The sequence below is a fragment of the Mchenga conophoros genome, linkage group LG6 (genome assembly GCF_057382185.1).
Source record: "Mchenga conophoros isolate Kocher_MC1m ecotype Shallow Benthic linkage group LG6, M_conophoros_male_GT1.1, whole genome shotgun sequence".
Classification (NCBI taxonomy): Eukaryota; Metazoa; Chordata; class Actinopteri; order Cichliformes; family Cichlidae; genus Mchenga; species Mchenga conophoros.
The window spans coordinates 5,621,960-5,637,743 of NC_140531.1; the positions used below are offsets into that span (position 1 = coordinate 5,621,960).

Here is a 15,784-nt window from a genome sequence, read left to right on the forward strand (position 1 = left end):
TTCAGTCTGAGAGAATGAAAAATTTAGTATCTGGTTTTGGGGGGTTTTCCACCTTTTTTCAAGCCCAGACTACTTGGATTATCTATCCACAGATAAAAAAACAAACACATTAAGATGAACTATTTTCTGCTCCAGCAAGTCATCTCCCTCCAAGTGGCAGATGACTTGCTTTATCTTCTGAGTTACGGCCACCCCATTAAATTAATTAATTAAAATAAATCCCTGAAAGTGGCGATGTTTCTCCCAGGGCTTGAGTTCAACGACATCTATGTGTCTCATATGGAGAATTGCTCAGCGGGATTTATAGTCCTGCAAATGTGTCCATCTGGGTACACGTCAGAAAGAGAGGGGGCGAGGGGTTTTCACCCACATGAGACATGCAGTCCTCCACAATCCTGACTGCAGTATGCTGGAAGTAGATAACATAAGAAACTGCTGTACATAATTATATATCTGTGAGATGATTATGAATATTTTTCTCTAACTGTTAAATTTTTATTTGTGGAGAAATTCATGACATCATTACTAGTTATGGTTAAAGTGATACAGAATCCACACGCATGAGGATATAAAAGAATATTAAAAGAATAATCTACTTCTCTGGGAGTAGAGTTTAGGTAGCTGCTCTATACTGTTTTGGCACATAGTATTGAAGCAAGTAGAAGTAGAAGAATTATATCCTTAAATTTAGTTACAACACTTTCTGAAAGACATTTCTTATAATGAAATGTGTTCACCACTGCTGTGTAATCCATTACTGTAAAGTTAAATGTTATTAAGAAATGATCACATAAATAAGGGTTTTTGGGGAACACTATTTATGGCAGCAATGATTTAATAATAATGGATTGGATTTATATAGCGCTTTACAATACCACTATTCATTCACACACTGGTGGAGGCAGCTACAGTTGTAGCCACAGCTGCCCTGGGGCAGACTGACAGAAGCGAGGCTGCCATATCGCGCCATCGGCCCCTCTGGCTAACACCAGTAGGCAAGTAGGGTAAAGTGTCTTGCCCAAGGACACAACGACCAGGACAGAGAGCCCAGGGATCGAACCGGCGACCTTCCGGTTACAGATACGCTTCCCAACCCCCTGAGCCACGGTCGCCCACCATTTGACAGTAGAGAAAGATGGAAGAATAGTTTTATGAATATCGTTCATCACAACTCTGTAACTTTAATCTCTGTTTTACCAGGTTTTTCAAAAAAAAAATAAAATCTAAAGAATGTCACAAAATATCACGTCTAGTGTAGTTAGAAAAGTATATTTTAACTTTTGCATTCAGTTGCTGGGTGTAGTTAGGTGCTGCAGTTGTCTGCATTGCCTTTTGCCAACATTATGAGCAGTTCTTTATAATAATCATCAATAATTAAGGTTGTGTGAAAATTATGTAAGGTCTGTTTAATGCTAGGCATAAACATAGATATGATTATGGTAACCAACCATTGGGATAATAGCATTACTTCTTAAATAGCATTACTTCAAGTCTAGGTTTAGTTATAGCCTTTCCTCACCCATCAGTTTATCTCACCTTAGACAGCATTTTAATTTAATTTTCAAAGTCGAGTCATAATTTATATGGCCACCAAAGGTCAATATCATGAAAACAGAGACAAAACTTCTTCAAGAAACTGCTATGTTAAGTGTGTCCTTAATGTCTTTGTCTGTTTTTATTATGACATTTCAAGGGCAAGCATGTTTAATATATATCGAAAATAGTCAGATAATGAAGACCTCAAGAACTCAATACATGTTTATATGAAATATAAGCAGTATACAAAACGGAAGGGACTATGTTGGACATAATTTACACCTCGAATGAAATTAGCCCAGGCAATAATCTGTTCTGTTAAAAAGCAACTTACTTACATTTAATAGAAAATGAAGTTATACCAGAGGTAACGTTAAGAGTGATCATTTTCACATTTCCATCAGTGAAGGATGCGTTTTATTTTGCTGTTACTCGTTCATTTGACTGTAACACCATGAGAATATAATGAAAATTAACATGTGCTTAAGGTGAAAATGATACGAGTTCATAAGAAGAAATGGAAGCAGATGCCTTTATATCTTCAACAACCCTGTGTTTATCACAGTTTGGGCATTTTTCATATCGTATAAGAAGATTTTAAGCTAACCAGCTAGCTTCTAACCAGCAGCACAAACATCAGCTCTCTTGTGAAAAAAATAGCATACCAGAGTTCTTAAAAGCATACACTATACATAACAAGAATCACAATAATACTGCAATTAATATCGCTAATAGTATTCTTATTAGTATTATTATTAAACACTAAATGCAGCAGTCACAAAGCTTCAGACTGAAAATTTCATCAAAGGAAAAACTTAAAGTGACATGCAAACTTTCTTCACTCCATCCTCTTCCATCGTCTTTGTTGCCATCCTTTAGTGCAGTATATTTATTAAAACAAAAAGTTTTTCTTCACAGTTTCTTTTTTTTGTCCAGTTCACAGCAGTGAGAACTCCTACTGGCTCAGGTTTCAGTATCAGCAGCTGCCATTGACTGAGCATAAAGAACTCTGATTGGGTCTCAGTCTGTTTGGCACATCATCCAATTGACTTCAGAACTCTTATGAGAATACTATGCAGGTGCACATGCAAATGTGAAAATATATGTCAATGTATAAGCAAGGCGTGTTTGTGTTTATGCTGCAGTTGTGATGTGCTGACCTAGAAAGAGGGATGGGAACATATACTTCTCATATATTCTAAATATTTACAGAACCATATAATTAAAGGGAGCAAATTTAGTCCACCTCAGTTTGTGAAAACAGTATCTGGGGCTCTAAATAAAAGCTTGCATCCACTCGTCCGTTTTCTTCCGCTTTTCCAGTTCGGGGGGGAGCCTATCCCAACTGCCATAGGGTGAGAGCAAGATGTAATTTACACACACACTTTTTGTTTAGATCTTTGAATGCAAACGTTCTTATTCTCTTTTGAATAAATTATTTTTTTGTCTGATAGTCTTTTTTTTTTTTTGAAAGAAAATAGAGCGTGTCTTTAAAATTAAATGCAATTTTTAAATTCTAGATCTAGATAATAGACCATTTACTACACTACAGCAGCCAACAGAAAGTGATTGTTTATAATATGGCACTGATATGAGTAACATTAGCCTATTTTGCTGCCAGTGGGTTGCACTTTATTGTGCCTTTCAATTTTTATGTATCAGCAAGTTCAAATTGTGAATATACAGTCATAGATGCCATGCAAAACCCAATTACCAAGGAAGATCTATGAAAATAAAGAGTGGTTTCTACAAGAATAGAAGAATAAAAACTGGTTTTTAACTGGTTTCAGATCAGTTTTAAAAAAATTATTATATTACAAACAAAGCATACTGACATGTGTAGGGTGTTACCAATTAATTGGGATTCATGAAATAGCCCTGTTGAATGCCTTATGAATGTGTGTTTCTGTTTTTAGAGCTTATTAAGGAATTGTAAATATCTTCACTTTGTGGAAGTGCAACAAAAAATGATTAAAGTACCCCTTCAGTGTCTTCATGACAAATGACTGCCAATAGCTGCCAAACAGCTACACAATTTATGCGACTTGTCTGTGTATTTTTTAGTCCCTGTTAGTGTCCATATTCAGTAAGGATACCAGTACATTAAATAACTGCACAAACTTAAAGTTGCTATTTTCTGTGTATTTATTTATAGATAAAACCAATAATATTTAGATAAGCACTAAAACTAACCTGGGGCTGATGCTTCACAGAACTTTGCTCTAAAAATCAATCTGACCTGCAGTTTTTGATCGTTTTAATTCACCTTCACTTAGCTGATTTTAATTCAAGCCTATGTTTGTGTGTGTTTTCCCTTTATTTGACCCAGCTCCGAGTGTATACCACCTATCTCAGTCTTTAACTGGCTGGGACACCTTGCATTGCAGTTTGCTTCTGCTAACATACATTTTTCTTTCTTATCACCAACGAATAAAACTTCCCTTACTAACCACACCGTGTGATTTTTCCATAACCAGGGTTGAATCTCCATCTAGTTTTCCTAACTCTATTTTGTGTATATAATAATGGTTAAATCTATGATCCTGTAGTTAACAGTCCAGCATGAAAAACAAGGAATGTAAAAACTGCCAATGTGCTGTTTACACAAGGTGTTAAAATATATTTAACGGATTCAACATGATTTATTATGTCTATTTTATAATTTCATATGCTGATCATTAAACGTTTAGAGCTGTGTGTCACACAGTCAAACATAAATCACTGTTAAGCTATTGCCCAATGAACAAGAGGAAAGTGTAAACATATTTACAGTAATTCTGCAAAGACTATAAAATATTCATGTTACCAAGAATCCAATTAAAAATTTTAATTGGATTAAACACTAAATATTTGGGGAATTTTGTTTAATTATTTAACATATCTTGGAGTGGACAACATTTCATGAAATGCATTATAAACATTAGTAATTGCTTCATTTTAATCGTAATACTGATGAGTGGTCAGTTTGAGCCAGGGATATTCACTTTCTCAGATTGCATTTGTTGATGCTTTCGGTATCACACCTTGCTCAGGTACTTTTTAACCCATTTCAGCCCATTCCTGCATAAAATTTGTATGTTTTTGTAGTGTTGTGTTGTAGAAGTGTTTATACTGTGTACCCGTGGTTGCCAGTCCATGCATCCCTTAATCTGGTAAAAGTTTCCACTCATTAGGGATTTTCAGGGAAAAATAAGGAGAAAAAATAGGAACAATAGCAATATCATTATCTGCTACCACAATTACTAATATTTTATGGATGTGATATTTCATTTCATCAGTCTGCTTTTATAACTCCTGATCACATTCCTGATTAATATTGTTATTGCGTTAGCATCATTGTTTCTTGTTGTCTGTACAAGAGGGGGGGAAATCCATTAAATAATGATGTGTGTTTGATTAGAAAACTGTCCACTGTGCTTGATTGCTTTTCATGAATTTGTATATGAACAGCCATTCTTCTCACTGATGGTCAAGTGACTCTCTTCATTGATGGGCAGGTCATTGCTGAAGCCTGACAGCCAAGTGGTGGGTAGACATCTGTCCAGTCTTTCTAGCTGTAAGGCACTGGCTTGGATGTAGTCAGGAGAGATCAGTCATGCTGAGACTCATGGGTAATCCAGGACGGAGGTAAGCCACTGGAACACGACCATTCTCGCTGGTCGATCCTGTGATAGACAGACGGGCTTTGGAGCGCATTGCATCCGTGAATTTCATCTGTATAAGGACAAAAACACATTAACCACATTTTCATCAATGACACGTAACTTAAAGCTGCATAGACAGGGTTAGAATCACCAGTTAACCAGAGTACTGAGAGGAATCTGCCACTGTACTTCATAGGCACTGGACTACTTGAATCTTTTTTTTGTTGCACTCACCAAACCCTTTAAGTTCCCCACTTATATACCTAATTTCATTTTTCAATCCTTTATTCACAGGTAATACTGTACAGCTGCTAACATAGCCTTTTTTAAGAGAACGTGCTTTCTCCTGGAAACCCTTTTAAGCCTCCTATTTCTTTAAACTTTAATATTTAACATACTAACTGAGGAATGTAGAATTGTGCTATCGCTGGTACTACCTGCTGGACATTGTTGATCAAGGGTCCAATACTAGCTGATATGGCTGATATGACTGATTACAACAACCTTGTGAACAGCCTATTACACTTTCTTATATAACAACTATTGTTGGGGTACCAGGGTGTGCTATTGGCTGTATTGGCTTTAGAGTTGTGGCAGCCGGACTGTCACTGAACCAGTGACTTTGTCCTAGAGCCCCCCAGGGGGTCCAGACCTGGATGTAGCATTAGGAGGGAGCTGCTGAAGTTAAGGAAAGACTGTTGGACAGCTGTGCATTCAGCTGTTGCGAAACAAGAAGGAGCTGGGCTTTGAAACAGCTGCTGGACTAGACGTGGACAGAGCATAGATTGTGTGGTAATGCCTTGCTTTTTGACTGTTTTATTGAGATTTTAGAATATCCCCTCATTTGCTTTTTTTGTCTTTTTTATGGTAATATTTAACAATTGTTATCACTCTTGTTCCTATTACTATTTCAGGTACAGAGGTACTTCCAATTTATACTTGTGTTTTTATTTGTGGGGAAAAATTTCTTTGCCCCAATGTCTGTCTTTGGGCTCCTATAGGCTCTTTCAAACCTAGGAGGCATTGTTTTTCAGCATAATCTGCTACTTAGCTTGACCTTACCTTTACCATTTGCCCGCTTGGCTGGTACACATATGAACAAATCTGTGTGTAACTCGTGTGTCTGAATGTTTTTTACACAAGTACAGAAGTCCTTCAGACCATGTATGTGAACAAATGATAACCTGGTTGTCTTTTAAAATTTAATCACAAGGCTGAAATGAGTGCTTCTGCTACAACTGCTAATTGTTATTATTGATTTCCCAAAACATTGTATGCCACAAAACCCTCAGAATTACAATAACAATTATTACGGCATCCACATTTTAATAAGCACTTTGAGCGCTTATATAGATACAGCAGAAAAGCATTACACGAGAACCAGTCCATTTACTTGAGGCAGAGTGTCTCAGGGGAAACAATATTCAGCAACCTGTTGTTTGAGCTGGAGCCTCACAAGTGGTCATTACTCCTGTGGACACATTCTGAAAAGCAGCCGTTTTTTTCTGGCTTGCTCCTTGGACCTCGGACACTATTTTAAGTTTCTTTCACTTCGTTTTTGCTTTAAACAGCTTCTTTCTTACATATTTACCACTCTCTCCACTTCACCTCCAGGTAACCTTATTTCCTTGTGTAGCAAAATAGGGGTGTGCTGCATGCAGCCCACTGACTGCTAATATGAGTCTAACTTAGCCTGATGCACAGCTGGACTGGCCACCCAGTGGGCTGATTTTTTGTTTTTACATTCACATGTGGTCTCTTTTCTTCATGATAGAGGTTTAACCTGCATTTTTGCAATGTACTGTGAACTGTATTCACTAATAGTGATTTCTGTAAATGTCTGTCAGTCTGAGGATGATGATCATCCAATATTGATTTCAGGTTCTTGTGCACAGAGGCTTCTCAATATTTTTTTGAAACTTTTAACTAAATTTACTGTAAATAATGAGATATTTAAGCTCTTTGCAATTTTACACTGAAGAACATTATTCTAAAATTGTCATACAATTTTACAAGTTTTTGTTTTTGATTTGTATTTTTGCAAACCTCTGATATCTTTCTTTCTGAGAAACTCTGCCTCTCTAAGATACTATTTATACACAATCATGTGACCTGTTCATTAACGTACATTAGCTGCAAAATGTTCCTCCTACTTTAAATACTTGATGTGTTTTCAGTGAGTGATTGAATAAAGTTGAGGTTTAATAATAACTGCATTCTGTTTTTATTTATATTTCATATAGTGTTCCAGCTTTTCTTTGACACTGGGGTTGATAAGTGCTGTATAACACTCAATACAGCACTTGATATACAATTTTCAAAAGACTGCATGAAATGATATGAAATGTTTTGCTTTTCTTAATATTATATATTGTATATACTGTATATAATTCCATTGATACATTGTATTAATGGATAGTGGCTGTAGGCCAGTAAGTCAACTACTAATTATCTTCTATGGTTGGTGGTTTGATCCCTGGCTGCTCTTAAGTCTTCTTGCACAAGACACTAAACCTTAAGTTGCTCTCCAATGAATATATGAATGGCTAAATGAGGCATGTTGTATAAAGCACTTTGATTGCTCAAGCAGAGTAGAAAATCACTATATAAGAACAAGTCCACTTACCATTAGGAAAGAAGCTATGTCAAACTTTAAGTATACTATAAAGAAAATAATTAGTGGCAGCAACTAACCCAGCCACCAGGGCACGTGTATGTGACGAGGTGAGGCCAAACCAGTGTCCTCCTAGTGTTGGTCCCAAACCCAGATAAATGAGGAGGGTTGCAGCAGGAAGGGTCTGCAATGTAAAATCTTTGCTAAATCAAACATATGGATCATCAAGAATGAGATTTCCATACAGGAACAGTCAGAGCCTGGCTTAACAGCGACTCCCTTCTGTGCTATCCGGTCTTTAAGTCTGACATAGCCGTTTCCGGGTCCAAACTCCACTTCAGGTCCCAAAGTCAAACTAACACTGCGGCATCACTTAAAGTTACAAACTGTCTAAATTCTTTCATCTTTAATCAGTGATCAGTTGTACCAGGTGTAACAATTAAGTTTAACATCCAGGAAAACAGAATTTATGAAATTTAATCGAGTTAGAAGTTAGCAGGAAGTTAGCTCGCTAGCTTCCACCTAAACATGATATAGCATGTTCTGACTGAGGGATTTTGGAAAAAATTAAAACGTACAGCTCTGCTATCACTTCCAACATAAATGAAGACAGAAAACTAAACAGCAGTGACGTTTGTAGGGTTACTGAAGTTGGGCTAGTTGGTATATAATGATGTGCTACCTGATCGCTAGTGACACAGCTGTGTTAGCTTAACATAAACGCTGTGAAGCTGGAGGATGAACGCTAACTTTTTCCCCCTCGATAAAAGTTAACATGAGAGTTCCTGATGGTTAGGGACAAATGCAATCCCATGGCAGGATGCTGTAAACAGACCAAACTTCAGTCAGAACAACTGAGATAATCCATATACTGCTGCATGGGCTGGGCTGTAGTTGCATCGTAAGGGTTTAAAAACTGAGCTTTAAAATGATGGTAACAGTAGTAATAAAAACTGAGAGAGGCCGACAGTGATCACTGACTTTTATAGGGGCTTGTTCAGATTAAATAGAACCGATACAAAGCATTAAAACATGTTAAAAACACAATAGCCTTAATAAATGCAGAGAGGTTTGGACCTGGAAGCAGGGTTCATACGTGATCACTTAAAGACCAGACTGGCCAACAGGGTGTATCATGCAGGCTGAAATTTCACGACTCCACTTCAGCCAGAAGTTAACTGAGAGGCTCAACATCCGGTCTTATATGTGATTTAAGCACTCTGTTATTTGTGTTTTTTGCCAATAATATCCTTTTTCTTTATTCTTAATCAAAAAAATAAATTAAAATATGAGTTTGAACAGTATGTTAACAGAGAAATGTAGTCTGAGGATGTCTGTTCTAACATCTACACATTTTGTGTGTGTAGACATGATCCACTATAATTTTTAACAAGAAAAATAATGTTAAATGTTGTAATTAATTATGCTCACTACTGATCAGAATATAATCAGTTAAATATATATTGTTTACGTTTAGCCAAAAGGATGAGAGTAAGGCAATATAATAATGATTCTAAAGACAGGCCTAATTCAGGTCGAACTGAGAGGCTGGGTAGGTAAGGCCTTGAGAAACATGAGGGTGTGTGTGTGAGGGAATGAAGCAAGAGCCACTCTGATCGTTGAATTTCTGACTTTAAAAATACACAACTGAAGGGTGATGGCGTAGATCAGTGGGTGAGCAGGGCACTATACACCATATGGCTAGAAAGCAGTAGGCCTGGGTTTTAGTCTGACCCGCAGCCCTTTGCTGCATGTCTTCCCTTTCCTCTCTCCCTACTTTCCTGTCTGTCTACAATGTCTCTATCAAATAAAGGCTAAAAGCCCCCCACCCAAAAGAATCTATAAAATATATTCAATTTGGTGAAAAAAAAGTCTTGAATAAATAGTGATTGAGAGATGTCTGTGAAGGTTCTCAGTCATCCAGGTCATCATAGTCAAAGGAGCTTGCAAAGAAAAGTGTCCCAGATTTAAACCCAGTGGGAGTATCCCCCCCAAAGAGGGACAAAAGGCCCATTTCCTGGGCCATCTGACCTCAGGAAATCGCATGATAAAGTGGGACAAGGTTTCACAATGAGCTCACCCGAAGCCCTGGCTGATTGGGACCCACACCCGTTTTCACACCTTGGCTCATGTGATTAGAGGATCATCAGGGGGTCCTTTTGTCCCTCTTTGGGGGTGTACTCCCACTGGGTTTAAATCTGGGACTCTCAACCATTTGACCTTAGAACTAGAGATGGACCGATCCGAGATTACGTATCGGCATCGGTCCGATACTGACCTAAATTACTGGATCGGATATCGGAGAAAAATAAAAAATGTAATCCGATCCATTAAATATCACGAAAGCACCTCACAAAACTTGCAACACGCCGTAACTCTCCTCAGAACGTTAGCACGTCGGAGCAGTGTGGTCACGTGATAGAGCGGCTGTGGCATGCGGGACCTGTCGGTGGTCTGGATAGCATGTGGAGCTTCGCTAGCAACCTGGCATTTCATCTCCGACAAAGTTATCCCGAGAGAAGTAAGGCAAGTGTGTAAGTCCATCTCTGAATGTTTGTAAAGCATTCCTGCGTTAAGCTTAACAAGCGACTGCCTCTTCTTGCTGCTACTTCAATCATGAAACTGCTTAATGATCAGATAATCGGCTTTTCTGTCGCGAGTCCATCTCTCTGGTTTGTTTTTGGCCCACTTTGCACCAGAAAGAGGAAACCAGCGGCTGAACAACAGCAGCACATTTAAGCTTGATAAGCTGTTGTTAGAATTGATTTAATATTACTTTCTACTCGAGGATCTTTTTCTACATAGCTGACGGCTGGTAACTGTGCAGGGGCGGATCTAGCAAAGTTTAGTCAGGGGGGCCGATAGGGCATTAACAGGGAAAAGGGGGCACAAAGACATACTTTTCTTTCTTATTCTCATTTAAAATGTCTAGCTTTTAATAAATAATTATCTGACACCCAAAGTTTTAATTTGATGTAAAATGAATAGAAGTCAATTACTGTATATAGTAACTATTAAGTCTAATATATATACCCTAGTAAGCTATAGTACTTTTTCCTTTGGGAAGGTACCATCTGTGCAGTCTGCAATTTTGTTGAAGAAAGATTGTCATGATCCTGGGTCCTTTTGACCCAGCATTTTGTGTTTTCTCTTCGATTTTGGTTCTGTTCTTCCTTTGTTTAGTGTTTACTCTGTTCTGCCCGTGTGTTCCTGTTTTATTGTGAAGGTCTGCGTCTTATGTGAGTGTTTTCAGTTTGCCTCCCTAGTCTCGTTATGTTAATCACTCCCAGCTGTGTTTCCCACCTGTGTGTAATCTCCCTGTGTTCTCTGAGTGTATTTAAGTTGTATTTTCTGTCTTAGTAATTGCTGGTTCGTCTGTGTTGTTTCCCCTTGGTCTCCCTGCGTCTTCCCATATGTATTTCTCCGGACCTCCCTGCATCCTCATTCTGGTTTGTCTTATTAGTTTACCCAGTTTAGGTTTCCAGTTTCATGTTTTGTCGCCACCGCTGTTTGTACTTACCCACCCCTGTTAATAAACACTCACCTGCACCAGAGCTGCTGCCTTTTGGGTCCTTCCTACATTCCACACGGCTTGCCCCGGCAATCCGTGACAAAGATGTTGAATCTATTTAATATTTCTTGAAAAATAATTGATTTCTGTGCATTTTTTTTCACACTGCATCAAATTAAGGTTGATTACGTCGATTAAGCATCATGAGGTGGCGCGTGAGGGGTGGTTCCCTATTTTTTATTTATTTATTTTTGTTGTTGGAACCCTATTAGTTAGGTTGCTTAATATTTATGCTAAGTACTCTTTAAAATACCAGAATAGGGAGGATGGTGTAGGTTTAAGTTTATTAGATTGATCAGTATTGCTGAACTATGAAAAAAAATTTTTTTGCATACAGGTATAGCAGAATAGCTTTAGTGTAGTTGTTGTTTTAAACTTGAGTATGAACTTATACAAAATGCAGCAAGATATTTAAAAAAACAGTTTTGTTGATTAAAAAACACTGTATCGGATTCATATCGGTATCGGCAGATATCCAAATTTATGATATCGGTATCGGACATAAAAAAGTGGTATCGTGCCATCTCTACTTAGAACTGAAGAAGCTTCTTGGATGAGAGGTGAAACATTTTCAAGCAACTTAAAGAAGTCCAGATGCTTTTTTTGCAAGCTCCTTTGACAGTGATTGAGAGAGTTTTAAAGAGAAAAAGTATTTGGATTAAGAGGGATTGTGCTAAATTGAATGTGCAAATGAAACCTAAACTGAATGAAACATGAAATGAAGCTTATTCATATTGGACTGAATAAATTAACGCAATTTTCCATGTTAGAGAGATAGAGAGAGAATGAGAATGATAATATCTGACTGAAGATCGGTGGATCTCATGCAAACACACCTGATTGGTTGATTAGATACCAGAGAGAGAGGTGGAGAGAACGGGACTTGACAAAGCATAAATTGGAGTGCCTAGAGGAGTCCCTGCAACCTGTGAGATGAGCAGTTCAGAAGACTGAATCTCACAACTGTTTGAAATGTCAGACCACATCGGGATCCCCTTCAGTTCACTCACCAGCCCAACCTTGGAGCTGAGGATGCCGTGATCTACCTGCTCAATTGTGTCTACACCTATCTGGACCAACCAGAGGGCACTGTGAGGGTCATATTTTTCGACTTTTCCAGTGCATTCAACACCATCAGGCCAAGCCTCACAGGTGATAAGCTGACAAAGATGGAGGTGGATGCTTCTATCCCAGGGGTCAGCAACCTTTAACACCCAAAGAGCCATTTGGACCTGGTTTTCACGCAAAAGAAAACACTTTATGTCTGCGCTATCTATGCTGTTGTGTTGGTATGTGTCGGGCTGTGAGCTGAAAAGCTACAGCCGGCTGTATGCGTCAGCAACCGTGTGGGAAAAGTTGTCAATAAAGAGATGCTGAAAAGCATGTTCATGCAAACATCGACACAATAGTGCCCTGCAGACTGTTCACAAAGCTGAGGGATCTGGGACTTAACAGCCGTCTGTGTGCATGGGTGTTGGACTTCCTCACTGGCAGAACTCAGGTGGTGAGGGTGGGCAGGTGCTTCTCCAACAGCATCACCATCAACACAGGAGCACCTCAGGGATGTGTCCTCTCGCCACTGCTCTACTCCCTCTACACTTCAGACTGTGTGGCCACCCATGGCTCCAACACCATTGTGAAGTTTGCTGACGACACAGTGGTGTTGGGTGCCATCTCCAACAACAATGAGGCGGCCTACATGGATGAAGTGAAGAATCTGGCATCGTGGTGCCAGGACAACCACCTCCAGCTGAACGTCAGCAAGACCAAGGAGCTGGTGGTGGACTTCAGAAGGGGTCAGCACAGAGACTACAAGCCCATTATCATCAATGGAGCTCCAGTGGAGAGGGTGCAGTCCTTCAAGTATCTTGGTGTCCACATCTCCTCAGACCTGACATGGGCTGCCCACATTCAGGTCCAGACCAAAAAGGCTAGGCAGTGCCTGTATCACCTTCGACAACTGAGGAAGTTCAGGGTCTCTCCAAAGATCCTCAGGATTTTCTATACAGGCGCTGTGGAGAGCATCCTCACACAGAACATGACATCGTGGTTCGGGAACAGCTGTGTGAAGGACCAAAAAGCTCTCCAGAGAGTGATCCGTACAGCAGAACACTGCTGCAGGATTGCTCTCCCCCCGCTTCAGGACACCTACACCAGGAGATGGCAACAAACTGTTCCAACTTCTGCAATCTGGTAGAAGGTTCCGCATCTTCCGGGCAAGGACAGAGAGACTCAAGAGGAGCTTCTATCCCCAAGCCATCCGTGCCCTAAACACACACACCCGCCCTCTCACATCATCTATAATTGACTGAGACAGGACTCTTCCAGACACTAAACCAAGGCACAATGTACATTTCAATTCCTTTAATTTTAAATATGTTTATATTGTCTATCCTGTAAAATAGTCAGATGTCTATTCATATTAATGTACAGAATTCACCTGCTTGCTGCTACTACTGCACATTCACCCAGTGTATATACTATATGTGTATATATATATATGTATATATATATAATGTTCTTCCTCTACACCCCCCCCCCCCCCCCCCCCCCCCAATTTTTGCACATGTCGAGGAGCGTGTCAGGCTACATTTCACTGTGTGTTATACTTGTATAACTATGCATGTGACGAATAATAAAGAACCTTGAACCTTGAACCATTAGTAATTCCTTTTGTGCATAATTTTATATTGTTGTTAATAATAAATTAATTAAAGCAACAAAACAACCTGAAGAGCCGGTTCGGAGCCGAAAGATCCGGATCTTTTTAGTGAGCCGAAACGAAAGAGCCGGTTCTCTAAAAAGAGCCGAAAATCCCATCACTAGTGTCGGGCTGTGAGCTGAAAAGCTACAGCCGGCTGTATGCGTCAACAACCGTGTGTGAAAAGTGGTCGTTAAAGAGATGCTGAAAAGCATGTTCATGCAAACATCGTCGTGTCTGCCGTGATATGTTTACAATGGGACTTCTGCTCCTGAACCTCTGCGCACAGCGTCTGCAAATCGGGGCTGTACGAAGTGACTTTCATCTTTACGCAGGACTGTAAGCTGCCATCTGTGAGGCGTGAGCGGTGTTTGTCTTTAACATAGTTCACGGTGGAGAATAGCTGCTGACATAATGTGGATCTATAATTGGCCTACCTGGGGTTGAAAGTCTCGATAAATGCGCGGCATTTCGGCAGGCATACCGGCTTTCGCGAGTGTGACGCTTATTTTGAGCGATGAAAAAATAAAAGAATATAATTTTATTTTTATATTTCAATATCACAATAATCTTCCAATTTAGAACTACAAGGTAAAAAAGAACTAACATAAATAAAATACACTTCAGCTAAATACTTCTAATTTATTTTCCCAAACCACGCGGAGCTGCACTATAAGGACTAAAGAGCCGCAGATTGCCGACTCCTGTTCTATCCGGTCGTTAAGTGATGACGTGACGAATCCTGCTTCCGGGCCCAAACTACCCTGCGTTTATTAAGGCTTTCGTGTTTTTAACATGTTTTAATGCTTTGTATCTTGTTCTATTTAATCACAAAAAGCCCCTAAAACAGTCAGTGATCACTGTCGGCCTCTCTCGGATTTTCTTACCGCTATTCATTTTAAAGCTCAGTTTTTAAAACCTTACCATGTAACTACAGCCCAGCTCACTTAATTTTTAGTTTTTCATCAGTATTTGAATGACTAACCTCGTATTGTGAATCGATTATCTCAGTTGTTCTGACTGAAGTTTGGTCCGTTTACAGCAGAGTGCCATGCGATTCCATTTGTCCCTGACCACCGAGAATCCTCACGTTAACTTTTATCGAGGGGAAAAAAGTGTTCATCCTCCAGCTTCACTGTGTTTAGTATGCTAACATAGCTGTGTCGCTAGCGATCACGTAGCATATCATTATATACCAGCTAGCCCAACTTCAATAACTCTACAAACGTCACTGCTGTTTAGTTTCTGTCTTCATTTATGTTGGAAGTGATAGCAGAGCTGTACGCCTTCATTTGTTTCCAAAATCCCTCAGTCAGCACATGCTATATGTATTTAGATGGAAGCTAGCGAGCTAACTCCCTGCTAACTTCTAACTCAGTTAAATGTCATAAAATCTGTTTTCATGGATGCCTGGATGTTAAACTTAATTGTTACACCTGGTAGAGCAGCCACACTGATCATTCTATTACAGATGAAAGAATTTAGACAGTTTTTCAACTTTCAGTGATGCCGCAGTGTTCGTTTGACTTATAGATATGCAACGGAGTTAGGGCCCAGACACGGCTAATGATGTCAGACTTAAAGACCGGATTGTGTCATGGATTGTTGATTACCTGACGGGAAGATCACAATATGTGGGTCTTCAACATTGTGTGTCTGACAAGGGGATCAGCAAAACAGGGGCACCACAAGGGACAAGCCTCTTTCCTGTTCACCCT

At 39.3% G+C, this 15,784-nt stretch overlaps 1 protein-coding gene across 4 annotated transcripts in view; it reads right to left on the minus strand.

Moving 5' to 3' along the window:
• Window positions 1-1,644: 1,644 nt before the first annotated feature.
• The window catches only part of LOC146571952 (glutamate receptor 2-like), a 115,534-nt gene continuing 101,394 nt past the window's right edge, over window positions 1,645-15,784 (minus strand). For 2 of the 4 annotated variants that reach the window (XM_085275968.1, XM_085275967.1), the window contains exon 19: window positions 1,645-5,250. In XM_085275968.1, the coding sequence (XP_085132094.1) occupies window positions 5,116-5,250 (135 nt within the window). In that variant the 3' untranslated portion in view covers window positions 1,645-5,115. The remainder of the gene's footprint in view (window positions 5,251-15,784) is intronic. The other 2 variants (XM_085275966.1, XM_085275965.1) reach the window with 1 other exon arrangement.